At 42.5% G+C, this 26840-nt stretch overlaps 1 protein-coding gene across 3 annotated transcripts in view; it reads right to left on the bottom strand.

The window, feature by feature from the left end:
• The window catches only part of LRRC7 (leucine rich repeat containing 7), a 191303-nt gene extending 165585 nt beyond the window's left edge, over window positions 1-25718 (bottom strand). For all 3 annotated transcript variants that reach the window (XM_064516351.1, XM_064516352.1, XM_064516353.1), the window contains exon 1: window positions 25582-25718. In XM_064516351.1, coding sequence (XP_064372421.1) covers window positions 25582-25606 — 25 coding nt within the window. In that variant the 5' untranslated portion in view covers window positions 25607-25718. The remainder of the gene's footprint in view (window positions 1-25581) is intronic.
• Between the last annotated feature and the right edge of the window lie 1122 nt (window positions 25719-26840).

Here is a 26840-nt window from a genome sequence, read left to right as displayed (position 1 = left end):
CCGTTTGTCTCTTGTGTACTGTCTGAGATTGAGTTTCTTCCCCCCTTCCCTTGTTCTCAGTACAGTTAGAAAATGCAAAGGTAACAAAGAACACATTTTCCTTTCCCTAGAGCTTCTCTGAGATTACGTTCCTATCATACTCTTTAATTAGCAATATTTTCGTAGCTTAAATGGTCTTCTTGCCCCTCTCAGCACTGCAAGAATCTCAGGGCACTACAGAAACAATATGTCACGAGAAGAAGCTACTGAACGTGCAGTTTATTAAACTCTTAATGTCTCGTCCTTCAAAGAGGTTACCCCTGGTGATCCGCAGCTCTGGAATTCCAAGGGAAATGGAATGGAATTCGGGATTCTGGAATTCAGAGCGATTTTCCCACCTCCACTTTCCCTGCCAGAGCCCCTGTCCTGCCAGCTTTTGCCAGTTTTAGTGGTGCACTCTGCCACAAAAATTCTGTTAAGCAGCAGATAATCTGAAGGCATCCCATTTATCAGATGGGCACCATGGTAAGAGGCATGGCCTCTGGCAAGCTGAGGGCACAGGCAAAGCACTTCCAGTCTTTCCGCCCCCACGGCTCTAATGGGGCACTGCATCGCCAGCCGCCGGCCCGCACAACCTGCCAGGTAACTTTTGCACAGCTGCTACAAGGCACGTTGAAACTCTCACAGCAGCATTCAGAGCTGGCAATGCCTTTCTGCAGAGTGGAAGGCTCTACAGACGCATCATCTAAACCCATCAGGCAGCTCTGAAGCACACTGCGCCGCTGCAAGCGGGAAGACCTCCACATCCCTGCACTTGCTAAGCGGGTGACACGGGCACAGGGCTGAGGGATTCCTGCCACGGAGCTCAGAGGCTTGGTAGATAAGAAAGGAGACCCGTAAACAACTGAGAAAGTGCAAATTCCCTGCAGTACAAGGCCAGCCAAAAAAAGCCAGTTTATTACACAACAGTGCATTTTCAGAAAAATGTTAATATATTTTCCTGACAAATATTAAAATATTAATAATCAAATGGTAGTTCAATAACTATTATCCCTTCCTTTACTGCTGAGTTCTGATGAATTACTTTTCTTGCAAGCAGAATGACAGTGGCAGTCTGAATTTATAAATAAAATTACATTTTTTATATGTTCCCATGAGATACTGTCCCCTTCTATTGCTCATATGTATATATTGCAAGCGATCTGTGGTGTGTTAAATCACTCTAAGAAAAGCAACCTTCTGCAGTGAAATTTAAGTTGTAGCAATGAATGATGACTATGCAGCGTGTGAGCAGACAGCTCAAGTCTGGACCAGTTTCCAGCACCTCTGCCAAAAGACATTCTGGCCATGAGTGCACACTGGGATACATGCATTTTCCACCTCTAGCAAAATTTAACTTGCTTTCCAAATAGGATTCAAAAAGTGCTCAGGCCAAACAGCTGTCCTGATGCTCACTGTCAATATGTTAGAAAGAAATTTAAAAGTACAATAAACTGATCACTTACTAGAACAGTGAATATTCTGACAGCTCTATAGGCCATTAAGAATTTACACAAACCTCTGGGTTTATTTCAATATGAACCAACAGGGTAGAGCAGGGAAATCTTTGCACATTTCTGCCTTATCTTCAGCCTTGTACTCCTTTTCTAATGGCAATATCCTCAGAGATTTTATCTCTGGACATGTATCTGGAGTCTTTCACTTCTGCTCTACAACTATCAATGAGCTGGTCACTGGCATCATTATAATGATCATTTTCGTAACATACAGTAGGTCTTTGGTAATGAGAACAGACTGGGCCAGGCAGCTGCTGTATCAAACATTTAATAGGGAAAATGGGATAATCTGAATAACTGCATGCCTATCAACCTGACACTGATCCTGCACAATGTAATGAAAACAACACGCTTTATAAAGAATTAAAACAGTTTACTAAAATTAATGCCAATATGCATGTTCATGAAAAATACAATGACAAACTAGCCTAATGATTTTTTTTTGATAAGATTAAAGATTCAGTCAATAAGGGTACCAGTGTTGATGCAACAGAATTCAACAGGCATTTGATTTACTAGAGTACCACTTCTGACTGAGCAATCAGAACATAATAAAAATCAATATATTACAGTAAATAGACTTGAAACGCACAAACAAAAATTCAAAATCAAAAAGAGCCCTCTAAATGGAGAATCACCACAGGAGGACTGTGTTTTTAACCCAGGTCCCAGCCTTTAACCTTTTGTTACTTCAGGTCTTCACCAATGACGTTTAAGACGACATGAAAAAATTACTGTGCAAATGAATTAAATAATGGCTGAGTTTAAAATAATTAAGAGAACAGGTGATTGTTCTCTTAGGAACAGGAGGGAACAGGCAAACAGTGCATGTGACAGTGTGGTCAAATGTCCTCTCAGCGGGAGGAAAAATACCAGTATGCAACCTAACCTTGCAGAGTAAAGGCCTCTAGCATGGGAAGCAGCGAGTCTTGAAAAATCCTTGCGGACTACTAGTTAGAATTACAGAAAACCCCAGTGCAACACTGTGGTAAAAAGAACCACTGCAACCCTGAGATACCTAAATATGGAAGGTTGTACTGGAATAGAGAGGTTCTATTAGCTCTGCTGTACCCAGTGTAAGCAGCAGTGGGCACAACTGTCATGTCCACAGTTAAAGAAAAGCATTGAAAAAAATGAATGAAGTTCAGAGAAGTGAAAGGAGACTAATCAAGGGACTGGAAAATAAGCTTTCTAGTTAAAAAAAAAAATCAATCTTTATCTTATCAACAAGAAAGTCTGTAGAGGGACCTGATCAAAAATTATATGCAATTGAAGTGGGAAAGAGAAGATCGGTAGTAAAAGGCTCTTCTGTCTATTCAATAGACAAAAGCTAAGACACAGCGACTAAAGGAATTAGGATTTTAGAGATGGAGGCGGCAATCCTGGAGACCTGTGGAACCTACCAGGTCACTACAACTGAAGATCAGAAATCTCTCTCTGCTAGGTTCAGAATAGCTCAGGTACACATGAGAGGCCATATAGCTACAAGAAAGGACTACAAACCACACAGAACTGCTCTGCACAGTGTAAGCAAAGGGTGGGTTATAACATCTGGAATAAAAACAGAATATAAAATAAGAGTAAAACCATCAGCCCCTGTATCTGCATTCTCTGCAACTGATGCATCTTCCAGAGGAAGAGGCTGCTCTGGTGAGCCAGACTGCCCAGGGATATAAAGGAGAGCCACACTCCACAGCAGCAGTCACACCAGCAGTGTTCTGCGGAATTAGGGTAAGATGCAAATATCAGTTTTCCACAGCTCAGTTCTTGCAGAAGCTAATTTCTTCTGAGTAAAGCTCCAAAAGATTAAACCTCAAATGAGAAACATTAGCAGGAAAAGAAACATTCAAAAGACAAGGACTAAAGGAAAGCCATCCAAGTCCATCAAGTCACGCTAGATGTTGGATAAGTCAATTAAAAGCAGTGAAGAATGCTCAGATGTGTAAAACAGGGCTATAGGTTTTTCATTAAATGTCACTATATGGCAGATAAGACACATCCACTTAGCTTGAGAGAAGAGTGAATAGGAACATTCAAGGAAGCTTAAATATCATCCCCAGGCTGATTATTGCAGCCATGCTCCTAAAGAACAGTTTCCCTTTTAATATGCTTTTTGTCCAGAAGGATAAAGAACACAGTTTTTAATGTCCTCCCTTCTATAATTCTTTAACTATATGTAGTTTTCTTTCATAGAGCCAGAGGAGATACTGAACATCTCCAGCTTTTTTCTTAGAGATTCCTTACCTAAAATAAATCCTGTATGTGTAAATAGGAAGTTTAATTGTTTTGCACACCTGCTATTGGTTTAACAGGTGAAATTAAGAACAGTTACTCCAAAGATTTGATAACCTGCTGTTTATGGCAATTTCACTTTTCCTACAAGAAAGTTGCATCCTTTCCTTCTAAGGAAACAGTGGAGGATAGTATTTTTAAAAACTAGTGTTGTAAAATCATCAAAACCAAAGCCTTTCAGAGAAATTTACAATAGCTGAAGCTTACTTTTAAAATTGTTCAAATGCTTTACAGGAGCCAATTGTTAAAGTTCATACGAAATCCATTACAAAGATTGCTACGGATACTTTCATTCCAGTAGTAAACTGTGTTAGTCCACAAGCAGACATTTAAAGTGTGTTTAAATGTTATACTGCTAATTTGGCTCACTTTTTTCTTTTCTACTCTACTGCTGAGTCCTACCCAGAGAAGCTAACTTCAGCTTTCAGGAGAATCTTATCAGGGTAAAAATGTCACCTGAGTAAAATTTTAAGGATTAGAAAGCCGAGGAGAAAATCCCGTACTACCACTCCCCCCAGGTCCAGCAGGAGGGCAGGATGCCCACCGGCAAGGTGCCCAGCAGCCCAGGCCCGGCTTGCTGCAGCCAGCAGCGACGGCACAGCTTATCAGCCAGCTGCAAAGTGCCCATCCTGCTCCGAGCCACACGGAGGATGTGCTGAGGGCCCGGACGCTCCTTGGGAGACGAGGACTGGTGGGATGCTGCAGTAGAGGGTAGAACAGTCATTTTAGGATGAAAGGCATCAGAATGTGTAAAATGACCAGCCTTGCAGTAAATCTCACCCTTGCAGCATCATCCATTTAAAAGGGCTAGTAAAAGTTTATCACTCAACTATCAAGTGCAAAAGAACATAAGCTTAACTTACACTAAACAGAGGCAGCCATTTAGGACAGGTGGATCTTATATCTGGCGTAATAAAAACGCAAAACAGGCCTGATATTTTTCTCACTTTCAGAAATCTCTGAGAAGTCCAGGGCTCTTCAAATTGCAGAGTTTGGCTGGCATATTGATTAAAGGTAGATGGGACAATCTGGGAAGGATGTCGGACAAAATTCAAGTAATATGCTTTCACTTTTGACAGATTGCAGAGACCTTTCAAAAATTGGTACTGGCAAAGACACATCCCACTGCCCAGTGCCCACTGTGTAAAAGTGTGAGTCTGCCATAGCTTCCAGCGGCAGAGCTTCACTGCATAGAGGCTTGGGATTTTCACATGCAAGATATCCCATTTAATTACCATTGGTTTGGCCAAAATGGAGGCTTCCGCACAAATGACGGTCCTGATCCTCATCACCCCTGCATGTCAGACCTGCTAATCCTGTCATGGAATTTTACACAAGCATCATTTCATGCAAACTACATTTGAGATGCAACCTTATGGCACAACCTTCCCTGGGAAGGTCAGTACAAAAGTCTACACTCACCATTCCCACAATGAAAGGCTGAGCTTGAGACCTCTACTGCAAAACTCGTTCCCTTTTTCCTGATCCGAAAGCGCTTGCTACTCTAACTGCGCCAGAAAGCTTCCAACTGAAGGAAAGCATCCAAAACGATTGTCCTGGAAAGCACCTGCTAATGCCAACAGGAGTCCAAAGGAAATAAACTACTGCCAAAGACATACAGGCTCAGATTTCTGAAGTATTTAGTCATTGCACTCAGTTTTCAAATAAGCTCTGACTGATATCAGAGCTTAAGACATGTTTTCAAAAGCATGTCTTAGGCTTCTACACAATCAACTCAGATAACATGGACAGGAGTGCTAGTCTAAAAAATTAGATAAATGAGGATGTATGAGGGTTAAGGACCCTGGAATACAGCCCTAAGTCACTAATCAAGAAATGAATACAATATTTAAAAATACTGAAAAGATATAGCTATCATCTATTACGACTGATTGACAAAGCTTCAAGGATTTTCTCACAACTATAGGGTTTCTCATGGCTCAAAGCACTTCGCTGTTAAAGAAGGTAGAAATAAAAGGTCAAGGAAATGGATATGACGGCTCAACAACGTAGTCATGACGAAAACTGTCACTTCATGGCTTTATTCCACAACAGCTGACAGTTTTTTCCAGTCAACATGCCAGTTTTTCCTAGCTTTCTTTTCTTCAAAGAGGAACAAGAACAGACACTGCCCACCTTGAGCATGGACATGGATCAGAAACATTAACAAACCAACCAGCCCAGCAGTTACCTTTCCAAATCACTCTGAACACATTTCGCAGGAAGCTGAACAGGGCATATAGCTGAATTCGGGCTCCAGTGTTGACTTCATGTTTTAATGCTGCTGTAACCTATAGTGAAATATCAAGGCGAGGTCCCTTGTCTTCCTAAATGCCACTGATGTCTAAACTAATGTTATTTTTGTCAGTGTTTCTGAAGAAATCACAATATAGTTTTATTTGCACAGTAAAAACAACCAAATAGCTAGCTAAGGGTACACACACTGGAGGACTCTAAGAGCTCAACAGGCATTAGTGATGACATCATGGATGATGTAAATTTTAAAATTAGTATTTGTCCAAATGGAAAAAGAAAAACCACGTCATAATGCCTGCTCCCTTGGCCCAGATCTGCCACTTTTATTTAATCATTTTCATAAGTAACTTACTCCCCCATCTATCAGTCTCCACTGCTCTGGGAACCAGACTCTAGTTGATCTCGGCACTATCCAAGATGAAATGAAGCTGCAAATTAGAGCAGCATGAACCTTGGTAAGTGTCTGGGCTCCTATTAGGCCTGAAGAGGGAACTGGCTCAAATCATCAGTGAACAATTTGGCTCATAATTAGTAGGGAAATCAAAAGACAGAGACAGGTCACCTTATGGAGACAGGCTTATGGCCACCAAGCCATAAGCATTTGTTGTCTCATGCAGAGGACCAACACTTCTCACTCCAAAGGAGGAAGAGCAACTGCTAGGACACATTAGGTTAATGTATGCAGTTGAGTAGACGCCTATTTTTCAAGCATGGTTTTATACTCAGGAACTACCCAAACTGAGAAAGGGTATCACAGCTCACTCCTATTCATATGGACAGTGTCTAATCAAAGTATTTCAATATAAATGGTTGCTTAGAATTTTCAGCTTCTAAAGATGCCATACACTGAAATTATGTGAGCAAACTTTAATATATATGAACTTTTACCTGTCTGAAATTAAGACTTTTCAACTTGTGTATGTTTTAATTAAGACCATGCTTCATAATGGCAAATTTGGCATATACTTACTTTGCTTTTCCCAGAATAGTCTTTTGGTAGGTAAGGCAACGTTACAAGATATCCCAAAACTGTTGCCTCTAATTCCGTAACACAGTGTCGGTCATACTGTAAGAGTCTAATTAGAGTATACAGTGCTAAAATTAACTCTAATGTTACTTCTGTTTGGCTGATAAATGTCAACTGCTTTCAAGCCTTTTTCATTTTACATTTTTCCTTCAAAAAAAAAAAAAAAAACACAAAAAATAGTTTATACGTTGACTTTGAAGTTTCAGAGAGAGAACCTCAGGCTGTGAGACTGAGCACAGCTAAACCAGGACCAGTGGAACCATTTTATTAGAGCTAATATCCTGACCAATACATTTCAGATGCTGTTGCTGCAAATCTTTTAGCAAAAGATATAGTTACAATGCTTTTCCCTCTCATGATAATAAAAATAACTTGAAGATACTTTACTGAAACAAAACAAATTCACCTTCAGGCATACCACAGAAGAAATCATTTCCAAAAGTGCGTATTTCAGGTTACAAGTTAAGAAAACAAGCAATCCTAATGAAAACTCTTTCACAGTTTTACCTGACACAGCAGCACCAGTCAATTATTATTGATGCAGAGCTGCTACAAACACACTGCAGTAAAATAAAATAAAATGCTGCACTCCCGCACTGTTAGCTAGATTCCAGCACATTTGTCGTCAGGACAGGGAATGCCTTTGTAATGCCTTATTACTCCCAACCTCTACAATATGGATTTGTCAATCATGTTCTGCAAGGAGAATGGGAAAAGCCCAACTGACATTCACAGACCATAAAAAAAACAGGAGCAAAAAGGTGTCCTGTAGCCCACTGCATGTCCTAACACAGGAGGAAGTATACCTATGCCACCTCACCAAAAAAGATACACTTCCTATTCATGAAGACCTCTGGTGATGGGGTATTTGCGAACTCACAAGGCAATATACTCCAGTGATTTTCTGCCTTTACCAAAGACATTTTTACTAATGCCTAACTTGCTTAGTTTTCCTTGCTACAATTTGAGTCTCATAATTGTTGCTTTATCCTCTGTGGATGTAATGAGCAAATGGTTCTCCTTTTTTGCACAACGGCAAGAAGGCCACCATATTTTGTAGACCTCTGCTCATTCTCACAGACCACTTGGACACAGAAGGGAGCTACTCATAAGACAGCAAAATCATTTTTGGACCCATAATGAATACATTACTCCAGTACCTGTCTTGCTGCTGCTGAACTCACAGAAAGCACAGCTTGCAACTTTGTAGTTCAAGAGGATGGCTGAAAATATCTTTATTTTAATATCCCTAAAGATCTCTGAGTATTTTTTCCTCTGTGAAAGTCTAGGTATACTGAGCTAAGTATACTGACAAAACTTGTGAGCCTGTATGCTAAACAGCAGCAGCCAAGTAAATTCATTTTTGAAGCTGCACTCAGAAATGAGCTATAGGAATGCCATGACTGAGTACATGGCACCTGAGCAGCAATGTGCTCTGGTGCAATGCTTGAAGACATTTTACTATCTACATTTAATTGGTCTGCATCTCTACTTTGATCAGTTCTGGTCAGCACTGTCAAATAATACGGTTCTTTATTTTGTGCATAAAAGAACTGTGGTTATTTAAAGATCACAAAAATCCAATTATGAAGCTTTTAGATCTCTTCTATAACAGTAAGCATTAGCGAACAAGCTAATCTATGCAAACCTAATGCAAAGACAGTGGGTGAGTACTTTGTGTATCATGACTGGGGCAGAAACTGTTTTCAGGCACGACAGGGTGCAACTCCTGCCTACATGAAAGGATGCTCAACAGGAACATGTCCTGGCAGACCTGTCCTGCCTCTTTGGTTATCTGTCCTTCTGCTTTGTTGCCTTTCCAGGAAGAGTGCACTTTTTTTTTTTTTTTTTAAACAGTCAATTTTACTGAAGATCAATATAATCTAGTGCTGGTTAAGAAAACACAACCTTCCCTTCTCCACACACAATTTGCAAACCACTCTGAGTTTCCCGTAAGAGTGCTTAATTTAATCACACCAAGGTGTTCTAACTGCTGTTTTCAAACAACCATTTGTGTCCACAGCTGAAATATTAACAGAAGAAACTGACCATGACACTCTGCAGAACAGGGGTTTTTTTAAACAGTGAAAGGCATTTCAGAATGATCTCTCACCAGTATTTTTTTACTTTTACTACATTATGCATTGCTATTTCAAGTACAAATACAGGTTTTGTTAAAAAATTGTATTTAACTTCTGTGCAGCTTAGGAACATAACAAAAATTCCGATAAAGCTGTGCTAAATGAATAAGTATCAGCAGCCTGATTCAAATCTCCTGTAAGTTAATGCAAGTTTTAATGATCTCAGCAAACCTTTGGATCAGATTCGTTTGTGTTCATGCACGAAGTCACTCATAATTCCTAATTTTTCTTCAATGGTTTTAGGAAAAGAATTAAGTTACTCAGGACTTCTTTTGTGTGCTTTAAGAATCGAGATATCATACGCACTTGCAAAAACAAAACAGAAAAACCCAAATGAGATATAGTAATAACAAACCGAAAGACATTCTTTCTCTTATATTAACATACTGCACAGGGTTAATAAAAACATGACAGGAGTCAGTGATCAGAGAGTCGCCTATGAATTGTTCACATAGCACATCTCACTGCCTTAAATGGCTCTTGATCACCTAGGCTTTACAATGCTTTAGGCCACTGTATTCATGCCCCTGCCCACACATTACAGGCACTGCTACGGACACTAGCTCAGATTGAACATCTGGAGATTCTCTCTTTATTGCTGGGTCACTCACGTGCCTACATAAATCCAGAACTTCTGCGAGATGTGTTACAAGCTTGTAACCATGTGCAAGATACCAAGCTTGCTAAAGTAAACAAAGAGGGGGCTCTAAAGGTCTGCGGCACCTTTCTGCTGCATGCTCAGCCCCTTGGCAGAACCCAGCCCTCTGATGGATCCTGGCACCGGCACTACGTGGTCGGCCAAGAGGAGACTTGAATCCTCAATGGCTTTTTCATTAAAGCAGAAAATTCGGTTTGGTTTTGTGCATGATTTTCAGTGAGAGATTCCCAATCTACAGTACCATCAAGGAAACCAGGATGGACTCACTGTGTTCTGTGTGCCTAGAGGGTTGCCTGTAAATAGTAAGAGAAATTCCTTTTTGCTGACAACGTATTCTCATACGCCTGACTTTGTCATGGATTACACAGCTGCAATTAAGTAGTAACTCCAAAGAAATAATCGGATTTACACTAGTAAAAGGGAAAGGTAAATGCGAGACATCACAGTCCTTCAATGCAATGAATCCAGCAAGGCTCAGTACAAAATGTAAGTATAAAATATAGTCAATAATATGCCCATGCAATACAGAGTCTGTGGAAGCTATTTCACCAGCTTAACTGAGCCCCCCCGTATAATTCCATTAATGAGGTATAATATAAACCATGGCTGAAGCTGGCTGTCCATCACACTTCATCACATATACATTGTCACAGAACTCTTACACTACTACAAATAAGTATGGCTTTTGCTAATCTTGGACAAATACAATTATATGTGATACCAAAATATCACAAACTTAACTAAAAGTGCTGCTCCAGGAAATCAATTACAAAAATCAATACCGATATTTCAAAAGATCTGGATTTCTTTCTTTGCACTCCTTTCTTTTTAAAGGGATTGTGTTTATAAGTTGTTTTACAACATAAACACTAAAGTTCCTGCCTCATTCTGTCACTGCTTGGCTCATGTTTGCTGTGTGTAGGAGAACTTGTGAGGATGCAGCGCCACATCCTTCAGCTCTATTTTCTCCCCTGAGAAGGAGGCAATGCAGATACTAGCATGGGATATTTTTGTAGACTGGATGTGAAACCAAAGCAACTCCTCTAACAGTGTCAAGCTGAAGCACACACATCTTGCGAGAACACTGCTGGCCTCAAACCTGGCATTTCAGCCTTCTCTCCCATCTCACACACACATGCCTACCTGGGGTCTGGTTGCCCCAGGCACGCAGTAGTGATGCTAAGTCCCAGGGGGTGGGAGAGGAGCTGTCGCCTGTTGCGGTCTGGGGGCCAGCTCATACCAGCAGCTCTGCCCCCTTCACAGTCGTGAACAAAACGTCACCGTGTCAAACACATGCGAAAGAGCGGAATGGGCAGAGAAGGCCTGTGCTAGCACTGAACACACAGAGCATCTGCGGAGACAAGAGCAAACGCACACTCCGGTTTCTCAAGCAAAGCAGGAGCAACCGGTGGCGGGGCGCCCTGCCAGGTGAGCCAGGCACAGGCACGGGTGCAGCCTTCCCGCAGAGCTGGGCCCTGCTCTGTCCATGCCCAAGCTCACGCAGGACAGATGTCTGTTCTCAGGCACACACACAGAATTACCACTCATTTAGCATCAACATAAGTCAAAGCAGAATTTGTCCTATTGCAATTTGGAGAGATAAGTAAGAAAAGAGGAAAACAACAGACAAAAATGTGAGAGAATTACCTTAAATTATGTTTAGCTATAGACTGTCTTTGCTCTCAAAGTAATTTTATTAGCAAAACACATTCTTCTCCAGAACAATGTCATGACGTAGCTTGCTAATAAGCTTTTTTCATTCACTAATTAATAAGCATTTGTGTAATTAATATCCCCAGTTAAATAGTGTCAGTAGTCACTACTCTGTATTTTAATTCTATTTCAATGTAAATGACTATTTTAATTCCATTAGCTAAATAACAGCCACTCCAGATGAAATTTTGTAAGCTTTTGTAAGACAAGCACTGATAGATGGCTTTCGCTATGGACTAGCAGTCAAGTCATTCAAGTGCTTTTAGCAGGAAGTGTAAAGCTGCATGTGCATTGTATTACGTATGTAAGGAAGTTTGTTAGCGTCTCAGAAGCATCTTATTTTTGTGTATCTTTTTAAATTAAACAATAAATTTTCACGGAGCTGACAGTTTAATTTGAAACACAATTTTTAAAAAATAATCTTTTTGTACCATGTTAGATTATTGCTTAATAGCATGTTTCATATTATCTTGGAAACTGGATATATTCACTCTCTCTCCAGTTACAATTTTTATGTAAGCAACTAAATCATCATTAGTGTGAAGCAAGGAACAGAAGTTACCATTTAGAGCTTGAAGGAGCATTTATGTCACAGCACAAAATCCACAGCAAGAAGAGCATTAACAAACACATTGTCTTTTGAAAGCAATAATTATGAAATTATCTGGCACTAAAGCTAAGATTTATATTTCAACTAGCATCAGTGGCAGATTTCATATTGGCTTCAATAGGAGCTTTCATGGTGTCTTTCATTAAACCAGATTTTGCCAACTGTTTTAGACTATATTTAAGAAAACAAAACTGTATCAACCTCATCTTTCTTTTCAGTCTTCTGTAAGTTACTTTAAAAAAAAATCCTATTTACCCACATTTACTTGATATTTAATACCTTAAAATGCCTTCCCATACTGCTTTGATACCTAATGAGTATACGCTTGGCTAAGTATACTTTCATTTATACCTACGGAGCTCTGTTGACTTCAATTAAATTGTGATGATACAAACGAGCAGAGTCTGACCTTCTGGGTACATCCAGACAGTAAGAACAAGCTGTGAGACATCTTTGAGTCAAATCTCATGCATCTGGTCATAAACTCCTTTCCAAAGATGAATTAAATTAGTCTGTATAACAGGCATCAGAACAAAGCTTAATGTGTTTTGATGTTTAGATGAGCAACCCACAATTTATTAAGAAACAAATAATCATAGTAAATTACAGTTCACGGTTAAAAATGAGAGAAGGTTCCTTAATATTAATAGTTTTTTCTACCAGACAATTTCCAAGTACTCTGTTCCTGTCTGCATAAAGCCTTGAAATGCAGCACATTCGTTGTAACATCTGCAATAAGCATTAAGCGTCAGCAAATGGAATTCCACTTTGACCTCCTAAAATTTATAGAAAGTTCACCCACCTTTTGAATAAAGTTAACAAATTTTAAAAGCCTTTTGCATTACAATCTGGAAACCAGGATGGCCAACGAAATTTGTAGTTTGTCATTTTGACTACTGCTTGGAAAGAGCCTATCAATCTATTTTTGCAATTTGCTCCATAAACCTGAAGTGTGGGATACAAAGTCACTTGATAGAAAGGGAGGTTACTAACACTCACTTGTAAAAATATTAGCTCTGCGTAAACTGTCAAAGTTCCACCAAACTCTTTCACACTACAGTCTTTTGGCTGGTTTCTGCTGACAGCTATAGCTTTGTAGTCCTCAATCAATGGTCACCAAATAATGGAGAGAGTGTCTTGGAAGTCACAGCAAAAAAAGTTTTCAGTCTTTTTGTTTTCTTGGAGCAGAGTTGATTGAAATGAGATCAAAACAAAAGTAGGAAAATAAGTGATTAAAAGTTCTTACAGCAAATCTGGTTTGCCCATTAATGCTGAACCAGGAGTTTAAAACTCTAAGGGTCACACAATGAAAATGAAATGTATTAAGCACTAAAAGCATTACAGAACTAAGATACGTGTTTCTAGTAGATAGCAACAGGTATTATACATAAAAAATGTAAAATAACATTCTGCATTTCTGCACATGAAAAGTCTATGTTAAGAGATCACTGTAAAACTTGTGAAATCAAGCTGACACAAGTTGGAATATCACAGAATTCACGCTGTTCGTGCATTAATACAGTTTTGCTCTGCATTTTCATTAAACCTTCTTTAATCAGGTGGCCTGACACTAATTTTTTCACACAACAGCTCTTTCAGTACACATAATGGATGATACTTTATGAACAACTATTTTCACCTGTTTTCTCATCATTCTTCAAAGAACAGTTTTATTCACTGAACACTATTCAAAGCCTCTGAAAGCAGATTTTCCCTATGAAATACATTTCTTCTCTTTTAGAAGTGTGAGAATACTTCAGAATGACAGAATATCAGAAACTTGTATCATAGAAGGAGAACTGTGTTTTTTCCCTAGTCGTCTTCTCAAGAAGAAAATGTTTGTTCAGGTAAGCAATTCAGAACTGGAAAAATTCCGTTCAGGACCTGAAGTTTGACTGACGTGGAAACTTCTTTGCAAGACTGAAGAGATGGAAAACAGCAGATCTGAAAAGTTCCTGTATGCCTGAAAAGGTCTATTTTTCCATCTGTGCTACCTGATCTTAGAAAAAAAATATTATCTCTACCTCCAAACTATGCCTTCTTTGAAAAAAATTATGCAATTTTTCCAAAAAATCTGAGTATAATTGGAAAAAAAACCCAAAACCCACTATGCAGCTTCCCAAAGAGCCAATAACGACCCTTTCAGCTCTTTCATAGGTAAAGCACCTCGCTCTTCAGTGTTCACCACGGTCACACCTAAGGCACGAGGTCAGTAACTCCACACAAGGGATGGGCCCTGCCAGATGCGGAAATCCTGACTGTCGGATCAGGGAGCATCGTTCTCAGCTACGATCAGATCCCGCTAGGGCAGCTCGTTGCCACAGGGAAGTTTGCAGACGCTATTTTGAATATCCAGCCCAGCACTTGGCACGAAACCCACACTGGCAGTGTGAGGAGAAAGCACAGTTGGTTATACCAGACAATCATTGCACTTTTGATCTCCACAGAAAGGTTTCAGCAGTCAGAGATGATCAGTATTTCAAGGTTAATAGGCTAGTACGGTATAAGAAGAAGAAGAAATACACTGCTTAAGTATATTAACAGAGACAAGCTATTATGAAATGTGCAGCACTCAAGGATGGTACATGAACTGAGGGGCTGCTGTAGATGTCTACACGCGAGAGTTTGCTGGGGTGGCATTTCAAAAGTGAGACTGACAAAGAGATAAATTGAGATATCACTTCAACTGCAAAACGCCAGGAACAGCAATAGCAATATTGGTTTCAATAGCAGGCTCTGAGCACTAAGGACTTAAAATAAATAAATGATAAAAAAATCAAGCTGCTTATTAAAAATCTTGTAATGGCAACTAAGCTCTCATGAAAACCTGACTCAATAGGGTCATTAGGATACACAGTATTTAGATGCAACTTCTCCCTTTTGCAGGGAGTCTGAAGGAATTATCCACTGAACACAGTCCCCAAGACCACCAGCATACATGTAGTTTGCCCTTCTTTCCTGTAATATGATAACAGGGAGCACTAATTCTTTTCTGACCATACAGAAAAAAACATGCAGCTCTAAGATTTCTTTAATGTGATGTGTTCATATTGCTTCATGGAGTCATTAACTTCACTCATTGCCTACTGCCAAATAAGAACAAATATCCAAACATCTTCTGAACATACATGATCACATGAAACGTGATGTGCTCACCCGACATACAGTTTAATCTGTTCCAGGACAAATCACTCCACTACGCGTCCTTCAGAGGGAACTGAGAACCAACAGGAGGTAAAAATTAAGCCCTGTTACCACCAAGTGCTGAAGGTCTTTGAAAAGTCATACAGCTCCTTCATGCTTAGCATTTTACTTGCTGCTTGAAAGTTTCCATGTCTGCTACTATTATGAGAATGGAAAATTATAATGGAGCAATCTCTATGATTAGTGGGAATTCAACTTTTTAATGCTTTTATATGTATGTGCACACAGACATATAAATTTTGTTTCAGAGACAAAGGGAAATAACAGGCTTTGTACTTAATGCTAAAGTGCTTTTTCCTAACCCCAAAGAAAGAAGAAGGCAAAGTTCTCTATTGTAAAATAGATGGAGAAAGAGGATGGATAAGAGGCAGTTTCTGTAGATAATTTAATATTCTGACTTTTTAGTTCATTAGAAAGATAATGATCTCTTTTTTTCTTCTTGTGAACTATGAACATTTCTCTTAAAGGGTATTGTATTTTAGGGTAGCATTTATTATCAAGAACAAACTCATTATACTCATTATATTCTGTTATGCTTATATTTCTGTTAATACTTGTTGTGTCTTTTTCATGCTGTTCCCTCCAGGCTGCCAAAGTCAGTGTATTCTGGCTAATGGACTAGAAAAACGCCACGTATTTCAGAAGGGACACAACTTTGTTTTTTGTAAGGTTTCCCAGACCTATGCAAAATGGTCCCCTCATTGAAATAAAAGGGAAGAATATATTAAAATGCCCCAAATAAGGAGAAAAGGATGGTCAGAGGTGTGGAGCAGCTTCTCAATGAAGAATGGGTAAGCTGGTCAGGACATTCCAGTTTACAAGAGATGAGTTTGGGTATGAGTTGATAGATATATGCCAAATCACGAGCAGCACGGGCAGCATGGGTAGGGACTCCACCATCTCCAATGCAAGAACATGGGTTTCCGACAAACCTGGCAGGAGCCCGTTTACAGTGTGTGGGAGGTGCCAACCCACCGCAGTGGAGCACAAGAATGGGCACAGCAGGCGCTCAGGCACGCGCAGGACTGGGACACGCTGCCTGGAAGAGAGGGTCCCTACACAGAGAGCCCACCTCAGGCTCGGGCCAGCACGAGGACAAGCAAGAGGTCCTGCAAACACGGCCCCAGTGCCCAGGCAGGCCCACAGCGGGCAACAGCCCTGGTGCGAAGCAGCTTGGCACCTCTGGCCCGCTCATGCCTCCCCACATCTCACTCGGTGGAAGATGCCATCAGCGTTACCAATTACAACTACGGAGCCCTAGAGACAAATCCTCTCCCTGCCTCCTCCAAGCTGCTCCGCCTGACCCAGGCGGTGCTGCCTGTGAGCTCGTGGCCACGCAGGGAGCCCGCGGTGCTGGCGAGGGTCCTCGTGGAGGCAGGCACTGGGGCTCTTCGTCTCAGTTAACTGAGGAGAGGGCAAGAGGCCTGAAGATGTCTTAATTCGTGGAGTCCAAAAGGCCTCGAGAGGGCCCTAAAGATGTGTTAGAATTGGGTCCTGGGAAAGTTTTGATGATGCCTTCGTGAAGCTAGGCTGTTTGGAGGCCAAGGATTTTGATAACAGTAAAGCCAGTGCTTGACAATAGTAAAGCAACATTAAAGGATATGGATAAAATATTTTAAAGCTATTGTGATCTTAATGATGTAAAAACACAGAAGTGATACACATTAAGAGAATTTGGGTTATAAAAAGATATGCTTAAGAAATTACTTGGAAGCTTTTCCAGAAATGATGCCTTTCACAGTTGGTGACTCTCAGCCTGGTGGGTCAATGAAAATGCACACAGGATGGGATAACAAATTGCTGACCAGCATTTGTTTTATTATTATCAGAAACTGTTTTCTGATAATAAAGTACATTAATTCTACCTCTCAGTTGCTCCATAAGTAAGCCTGTAACTAATTATAAAGAGTTTAGTGTGACTAGTCCGAGTCAAATTTAGCAAGAGTAATTAAGACTTATCTAATCTCAGTCTCATCTGACAGCCAACACAGGAGAGTTTTTTCTGCTTTAACAAAATTTACGGATGCTACACCAATTGCAGGAGCTGCAAGAAATGAGACTCTTGAGAAATATGAAATACCATGCCTCCTTACTCTTGTCCTAAGTTTATTCCCTGGAGTAAACTAGTGCTTGGGGCAATAGAGGGACAGATGTGGCATCAGAGTTGAGAAAGAAGGTGATCATAGAAGCGTCTGTTTACTAAGAAACAATACCCAATACTGAGAAGTAAAAACAAAACAAAACACCACTGTATAGGGGAATAAAGAACCTTTAGGTATATGTTAAAGTACCATATGGTGAATAAAGGATGTAGACCTCTTAATGTTTCTAAGGACAGCCATGGACCAGATCCAGAACCAACTATGACCAATGTAATCCTACTCATCTCCATGTGCTTTGGATTTGCCATAAATTAAGTAGCTGTTTAAGTTATTCCACTAAACATGCAGCTTACGAGCAGGATAATCAGTTAAATCTATTGGAAGCTATTTTCATTATTGTATTTCACACAAACTCAGTTAAATTGAAGGAAAAAAATGGGGAAAAAAGGAAGCAAATTATACAATGAGTTGTTTTTTCCCCTCCCCATGGATTATGTATAAAAATAACCAAGCAATTCAAAGAGGTACTTTCCAAAACAAAGATGTCTTGGACAAGGACTAAATATGCTATGACACTTTGTATCACACCTATTTATGTTAAATCTGTCCACATAAAAATAGCAGCAATGATTAAAGAATGCCAGCAGCCCTTTTGCTCTGACTGGCAGTTTCATGATCTTAACTTTTAACTTGTGGAAGTTAACATATTGTTGCTATTATAAATGGAAATAATCATTCAGCAGCAGAGTGTTAATGACACTCCATTAAGCAGAGTGCCTTTCCCTAGCAGAACAGAAATACAGGCACCAGTTAGCCTTAGAATATGCACAGAAATATTTACTTTAAAAGGGTTTCTGTGCACAGATTTTTAAAGCTCACATGCTAGCACAGGCAAGAGTTTGTGTTCATTTTTTAGTACAACCTCTTTCACATATACTCCTGTAGGAATCCTGAAATATGGCTTTACTAGGAAGAAATCTCTCACTACTTATAAAAACTGCAGCATCACATGCAACCACAGAACAAAAATACAAAGAAAAGTGCATTTTATGGCATTAAAAAAATCTTACCAAAACATATGTATTAACTGAGATTTACTCTAAAATTACATAAAATGGCACATCAGATGGAAGTCCTAGCTGTCATCAGTCCATGACACTGATGAAGTTTATCTTCACCCTGGGCATAGCTCTGAATCGAATGCTTTATTCTAGGTGACATTTATAAACCACAAACAATGTTGTTCTACCGACCATATCAATAAATGGTTACAAATACAATATATCTATATTTTAGCCTTTCTAGCATACACCTTTATCCTGTTAAGTATCCAATAAAAAATATCATTAGAAAATATCAGCATTAAATTTCATCTTGAAACTCCCATGACTTCTCCCTTTCATAAAGCCAGAGACAGATCTACCTAACTGCCACACTACCAAGAAGTTACTACAAATGACATAGACTTTGATGGCATCGTTGATCCAATTTGTTTTAATATTTAAGCACTATCTTAAGAATGAAAACATTCATTTGTGTAAATAAATAAGTTTTTCTCAATCGCAGCCCTTTAAAGAAAATGATTAAACTTTGGAAAGTTGTTAGTATTGATCATAATTAAATTTTTGTACTATAGTGATTCATTTTCCTGCTCATATATAGGATTACAACTTTTTTTTTTTTTTTTTTTTTTTTTTAATTCATGAGACAACAATGTCTGTATGAATGAACAGCAGTACCCTCCCCACGCTCTGGTGCGGCACACTCCATCACCCCTCCAACCTCAACTTCTGGCTTTGCCAGCAGCTGTCATGGATTAAGCCTCACACCTCCTTGTCCCGTATATAATTGTGAGCATTAAAAGCCTTCCCTTTACAAAAGGAAATTTTTCTAGAGTGTTCTATCTTTGGATAAAGGGATACAAAAATGTTTCCCAATAAAATCCCTTCAAAGGAGAAGGCTGAACTACCTCATACTCCTGCTTTCCCATCACCCTGAAGAAGTCTTCATCCTTTATTTTATATTTTCATAAATCTGTAGCCCGTCTCTCATCAGCATTCATTCAGAACATCACAAGGTACTCTGGTAAATCATTTATTTCATAAATCCCACTGCAGAACATGGCAAGATACCTTCTGGTGTATCAGTGAAAAGCATGTCATATCTCTGGGCAATGTGTCACTTTGTCATGACATACAGAAATCTTAGCTTCTTTTACAGCACTTGGTTGTCTGTACAGTCCAGAGACTATAACAGCTCAGATGTCAAAACAGCTGAGCATCAGGGGGAGCGTGTGATCACAAGGCAAGGGCGAAGAAGGGACACAGCGCAAGACAAACCCTAGCAGCCTTGCTGCTCTCAGGTAGTTATCTCTTAGTTTGGCACCTGTCTACTGGTAGCTGTTGAAAAATGTCAGCCATTTCTAAAAACAGTATTTGTATAGTTTGCAAGACAGAGGAGGTTATACTGCAAGATATTTTTGCCAGGAAGAAAAAAGACCATTTCATATTTCTGGTTCATAATCAATACCCGGTCTACAAGTCACCAGGAAGATGAAACTGCATTATTACTGCAGCAGAAAGCACTGATGGGTTTAAGAAAAAATCACTCTCCATATAAGGGCTGTGAACATTTTCCCACTTAAGACAATGTGTGGGATCATATTCACAGACACAGAAATATGTTCTGTTCTCTGACACCCACAAGTCCTAGAACACTAGGCTGAAGTGCTGGCAAGAATAAGAACCATTTGTTAAGTAAAAAAAAACCTGCCTCACATAATTAGAGAACTGCTGAAAGCTACCAATTTAGTACTCAGGCTTTAAAATTTAAGAATTTTTATTGTAACAACAGCTAAAGTTTCAGTATGCCTAGAAGTGGAAATGCGTAACACATGAACCATACAGTTTGATCAGTGTATGAATACCTGAGGCAAAATTAAACACAAGGTACAAAGAGATCTTGTCACCACTCAAACAACATCATAAGCAGATTTTATGCTAATTAGATATTGAAGCTGCCCACCACGTAACAGGAGGCACCTTTCTGCTGGAGATGATGCATTCCCCTACTCCATCGTTCTTAGCCTAGACGATTTTACCGTCAACTCCTGCAGCTTTCAGGAAGACCTCTGCCACTATGCCCATGATCCCCTGGTGTCATAGGTCTGCTCCAGTCTGTCAAATTGCCCCTTTATTAATATTGGGGGGGGGGGGGGGGAAGAGGAGAGACACCATAAATATCCTGCAAAGTGTCTACCGGAGATGAAAAGCGGCCTCTGTCTGGAAGGCTCCTGCTCTTCAGTCGACAAACACCAAGAACAGCATCAGCAAAGGAAAGATGGGAACATGGTTTTGGAAACATGGCACTTGAATGGTTTTTTTATATATGTTTGAGAATAAAGTGATGCAAGAGAGAAGCAGATAGCACGAGAGGTTGGTAGGTTTTAATAAGGGAAGAGCTTGACAAGGCAACAGCCTGTGATTTGGGAGATGGAGCTCCTGACCCTGCTGCAGCAGCCACTGTGATTCCCAGCTCCTCCACTAGCACCTGTGAGCTACAGCTCAGCTCTTCATCTGTAAAAAGCCACTAAAGTCTCCCTCCTGATAATTCTTCTCACCTACAGAGATGTTATCCTGAGTTTCAAGTCCCACCTCTTACTAGTGCTTATTCAGCACCTACCACAACCAAGACCCAACACCTACTCAAGACAAACTAATGCGAACAGAAAAAGGAAAAGACAGCACTGATGATGGCCTCTCACCATGATGGCCCCCGTGTTCTTAATGTAATACAAACAAATTATACATTTATTGTAACAGTGGGGTTCCTTTAAGAGTACTTTGTGGTATGTCACGTTTCGTCTAACTTTCTCTAAGTCAACTGTAGTAGAAAAAGGTACCAAAAAAAGCGCAGAATTTTATATCATTTGAAACAGCAACTGATAATCCAAGTCAACCAAAGTTCTAAATTCAGTTTAACTGTCCACTTCACACCAGCACCTCCCTGGGGAAAAGAGGATCAACCACACAACTTGAAGTCAGCAGCCTAGACCACTGATAATTACACTTAATCAGCTGATATATAAAGTCCGTTCTGTTACAATACTAATTATGCCACACAACATGAACTTCCAAGAACACATGGATTTCTATCAAAATGCTCTTCAAAAATGTATTTTATACTTGTAAGATTGCTCTATTTATAGCCCACGTCATATCTTCCAAGCATGAAAATTCAGTGATAAACTAAGCGCCGAAGATTTCACAAGTACATCTTTACATCTTAAGCACATCACAGGAAAAATAGTAATGACTGTCAATTTCCACGACCCAAGTGCTGTACATTTGGTTCCTAACCGTAAGTATTTGCTCAACAAGCACTGTACCCACAGCAGTCCCACCTACTGTTGTGCACATTTGATTATTGGCTCCAAATAAGCTATATTGCCGTACTTCACCCATCTGAGACAGATTCAGAATTTTTCTGCCCACTATCTCCTATGCTTTTAGAAGGACAAACTTGCTTTCCTCAAATCTTCTTTGCATTAGCTGCCATTTTCATTTTTTTCTAGCAAAATATTTGGAAAGAAATAGCATTTTCCTCCAATAAGCTTAAACTCACTCATAGCTATGTATTTATTTCACTCTGGGTAGCGTACTAACTAAAGGACGGAAAATGTTCTTCTCCTTATATAAAGGAAAGCCGTTCTGTGCTTTGAGGTTCCCTTCCTCCTTTATTCACCATAACTTGATCCCTTAACATTTTAACTGCTCCACCAAACCAGATCACCTCCACAGCTGAAAATAAGTCTATGCTCCTTTTCTGCCACAATTTTGTACTTCCCTATACAACTGCTGACCCTCCAATGGCAGCTTCTCCTTGGAACCAGGAGCTCTCTCATATGAAGTTTCATCCAATCTTCCTGACCATTATATCTCTACCTTTGACTTTTTCCATAACCTTTTTCATGCTGAAAGGCACATATCTATCCAACGCAGATGCACACTAAAACACTTAGGATTTATCTGCTATCAACAAATTGCTGCATTTCCAGAAAAAAAAAATTGACAAAAAACTAGCAGTTCTAAAGGACTTTTCATAAGATTTGATGCAATCTGCCATGCCAGCAAACTAAAGCCTACAGAAAACACTAAAATTAGAAAGAGGCAAGATGAAAACTGAAGACACATAGTGGCTCTAAGAAATCTTTAAATTGGGCTTAAAGTAACATTTGGGTGCTTAGTCTGTGCTCAGCTTAGATCTACTGGGTGATCAGTTTGAATTATAAAGCAGCATTGAATATTTCTGGCACAGTTTTCTATATTACACTTTACACGGTTATCAATATGCACTTCCAAATACTTACAATGGGCCATCCTGTTTTCAAAGTGTCTAGGGAGGTTGGATGGATTAATACACTCTTATCTAAAGGAAAATGTGTCATCTTCTACTGGACAGTCCGTCACGTAAGCAGGTAAGTCACACCATTATATGGGTTCATATTAGTTGAATGTTTAGCATGCTAAAATTCACCATTCCTGAAGCACTACCCAACCTTCACTGCACATCATCAGTCCTCCACTCCTATCACTGACCTCAGACGCTAAATGACAACTCCTGGGAAACAGCATCCGTTTCACGGTCCCCCTCCCACCCGCTCGGCAGACCCCGTCAGCCAGGGCGAAAGCCGTGGGGAAGGTGCGCGGCCGGGCACAGAGCTGCCTGTGGCAGGTCTGCCCCACAGCCCCCGGAGGGGGAGCGCAGCCACCTGCGCGCGCAGCCTCCAGCCGCCCGCCTGCATCGGGAGCTCTGCGAGGCGGTGGCGCGGGTGAGTGTCTATCTGCTGCCCACTTTCACATGTGGGTTAATCACTATTTTCTGGGTTTAGGATGAAGTTCAGTGCACTGCAGTATTTGCCACCCGGCACCTGTTTTAAGATCAATGCACACAGCCAACACTTTGTACAGATGAAAACACCTCAAGGGCTGTTAATTCCGTGTTAATCTGAAGTTTTCTGGCTTTAATGGCATGCACACGCTGCTGTCTTGAAATACCAGATAATGGACATTATCTGTACTACTGGACTACTTTCTTTTAAAATCCCTTTTATAAGCGACTACTACTTTAACAAGCTTTTAATGAATGATTTAAAAGCGTTGATAAATTCATATGGGACCAAGGAGCGAAGAATTTGCTCATCAGCACGCGTAACTCCTTCCTCTGATGGGCTCTCGCAATTGCCACGGACACCGTTCCTGCCATCTTCCAAGCAGCTGCCTGCAGTCAGGCTCCACAGAAAGAAACGTTTGGTTTTCACCTGCTATTCCTTACTTGTTAAACATCTTGTATACCATTTACAGTTATTAATGATTAACCTCAGAAATTGGTTTAATATAAAAATCATTTTTAAATATGCATATTATTTGTATAACAAAACCACACAAAAAAGCTCCACCTCTGTGAGATATTAGAAAAAAATACTGTATGCATGACAGAAAGCCAGTTTTCCACATCAAACATTCGCAAAGGTTAAAGTTCAAATGGACATCAAGCTATCATGACACATCAAGATATCTGATTGCAAGATCACTAAATTAAAACAGCTTTTAAAGTATAGACTGCTTGAAAACAAAGAAACCTTCTTTCACTGGTATTGCACAAGAAGAAGAATGCATGACCTTCTCAGAAGTCTGATTCCTTTTCCTTCCCATAAAAATGTACTTATGAACTGCAGCAGCATTAACATTCTTTAAAAAGAGGTCACGTTTTCCAAGATACACAATTTATTTATGATTACACAGATGCCAAAATTAGCCTGCTGTTCATATTTCTTTAAGAAACTCTTGCTACTTCCAAACGAGTAGCTGTAATATGTATTCTAGGGGTTGCCATGGCAAGCATACATTCCCGGTCGGGTATTAGACTAAGCTGATGCGTAAGAGCAAAATCCACAAGATTAAGTCACTTCTCTTGTCATGTAACAATAAGAAAAATGCGTTATATTTCATCTACCCCTAAACATCAAAATCACCCAGAACACCTCAGGTTAAAAATCAAGAATGGCACGTGGCTCAAGCTTTTAGCTGAAGATCACAGACGTACATAAGCAAAGCGATTTAAACACAGTGATAAGCATACTAGAAACAGCCAATATATATATTATTTTTACCTCCCTAAAACACAGAAACTTTCAGTGGCGCTTTCACTAACACAACCCTTCACCAGCCCAGCACGGAGACACCCCCCCACCAAGCCGGCCACCCCCGGGGTGCTCGGCGCTGGCTCCCGCGCCCCACGGTGGCACCTCGGCCGGCGGCGGGCAGCCGCAGGCCCCGACGCCCCGCGCCTGCGGCCGGCCAGAGCCGCCGGGGCGCCCTCCAGGCTCGACAGGAGCAGGGATGAGCTCATACCTACTGTCCTGCGGCTCCCGAATGACTTACGAGCAACCAACTTCCAGCACGCGTGATCCTTCTCCCAGGCGGTCACGACGCGCGAGCCCGGCTGCGTCGGAAGGGCGCTGACGGCGTTTAAGCCGCGCGGGCGCCTCGGCGGCTGGAAGGCGCCGGCTCCGCCGCCCGCGCCGCGCGGCCGCGCCTCGGCATGCTCCGCCGAGGCGCCGATGCTCGCGAGCAAGGTGCAGAAGCTGGGAAGGGCACGGAATTTTCCAGGAGCTTGGCCAAGCTTGGTGCCGTGCTTAGGAAGGTTAGAGGGAAGGGTGGCGAAAACACGCCGAAAAGGGGTCGCGGCGTCCAAGGCTGCGGGAGATGCGGGCGCGCCGGACTGCAGCCCGGCGGGGCACCGGGGCCCGGCCCCAGCGGCGCGGGAGCCGCCGCTCCCGGCACGACAGCTCCCACCGCTCCGCTGCCTTTGTCCGCGCCCGCTCCGCGCCCGCTCCGCCCCGGCGGCGCCGCTCCGCGGGGTCCCGGCCGCCGCCCGCCCCCGCCGCGGCGGCAGCACCAGCGCCAGAGCCAGAGCCAGAGCCAGAGCCGAGGCGCGGCGGCCCCCGCGCAGCCCCGCGCCCCCCGCCGCGGCGGTACTCACGCTGCAGGCGGGACCGCGCGCCCATGCGCCGCCGCGCCGCGGTCCGGGGGCGCGGAGGCTGCGGGGGCGCCGCCAGGGCTGCCCGCGCCCGCGGCTCGCCACCGGCCGCGCCGCGTCGCGCAGGACCCGCCCCCGTGCGCGCCGCGGGGCGGTGCCCGGGCGCGGAGGCGGGGGCGGCGCGGGGCGGGGCGGGGCGGCGCCCGCTGCGCGCCCGCGCTGCGCTCCGCGGCGGGGCCGCCCGGCCCCGGCCCCGACGAGGCGCCGTGGCCGCGCGGGGGCCGCCGGTGAGCGAAGGCGGGCGGGGGTCCCTGCCACCTCCGCCCGGCCCCGTTCCCGCCCGGGGGCAGGAGCCGTGCCGCTCCGCGCCTCCCGTACGCGGCATCCTGCCCCCACCCCGGCCGCGCAGCGAGGGGGCGGGGGGCGCGGGCGAGCTCGGCCGCACCTGTGACTCCAACGCTCCCCTGGCCAGGCTGTGCCCGGGGGGGGCCGCTGTGCCCGGCGGTGGCCGCTGTCCCGGCCACCCGGGTCCTGCTGCAGCACCCGGGGCCGGCATCCTCCAGGGCGGGCAAGGCCCTGCCATCCCACCGTCGGTGTGGGGCAGCTGCTGGCGGGCACCGTCGCCTCAGCCCAGAGCATGGGACGTGGGGTCCCCACAGCTGTCCCGTTCCCTGGGGAAATGGCACTGGGCCGTGCCGTTGCGGTGGGCGCCCAGAGAGCCTCTTGAGCCCTGTTGGGAGGTGCTGTGGGGCAGGAGGGTGGCCCAGCATCAACAGGGGAATGGGTGCAGGCAGCTTGCCACGGTGGGCAGCAGGTCTGTCGCCCCTGAACAGACCGTCAGTACAGGAGGCAGCAAGAGGTTGCAGGTGTCGGACCCGCACTTACTCACGTTAGAGGATCTGAGGTCCTAGCAGCGCATGTTTGGAAGAACCTGGAGTTGCTGGGTTTCCTGTGCAGCTCCCTTGGTGTGTTAAAGAACCATTATTGCAGCTGGTAAGTTATTCTGGGGCAAACATCAGGCAGGTGTTTCTGTGTTTGTTTGTTTTCAGTATTTGTTTTCAAATGCATCAAAACTCTCTGCAAAGCCTACCTTGCACCTGGCATTTGACGTTTGCTGTCCACCTCCTCCGTTGCTCCTCTCGGACAGTTCATTCCCCATCACGGGCCCTGCAGAGGGCGGCTCGCGGGCAGGAGGCTCTGCAGCCCCCGGGGTGAACGCGCCGCAGGCCCCCACTGCTGGGGGCAGCCGATGGGCTGTGTGG

Source organism: Dromaius novaehollandiae, chromosome 8, assembly GCF_036370855.1.
Source record: "Dromaius novaehollandiae isolate bDroNov1 chromosome 8, bDroNov1.hap1, whole genome shotgun sequence".
Lineage (NCBI taxonomy): Eukaryota > Metazoa > Chordata > Aves > Casuariiformes > Dromaiidae > Dromaius > Dromaius novaehollandiae.
Note: the sequence above shows the minus strand (reverse complement) of the source record. Positions and strands in the feature narration are given on the sequence as shown.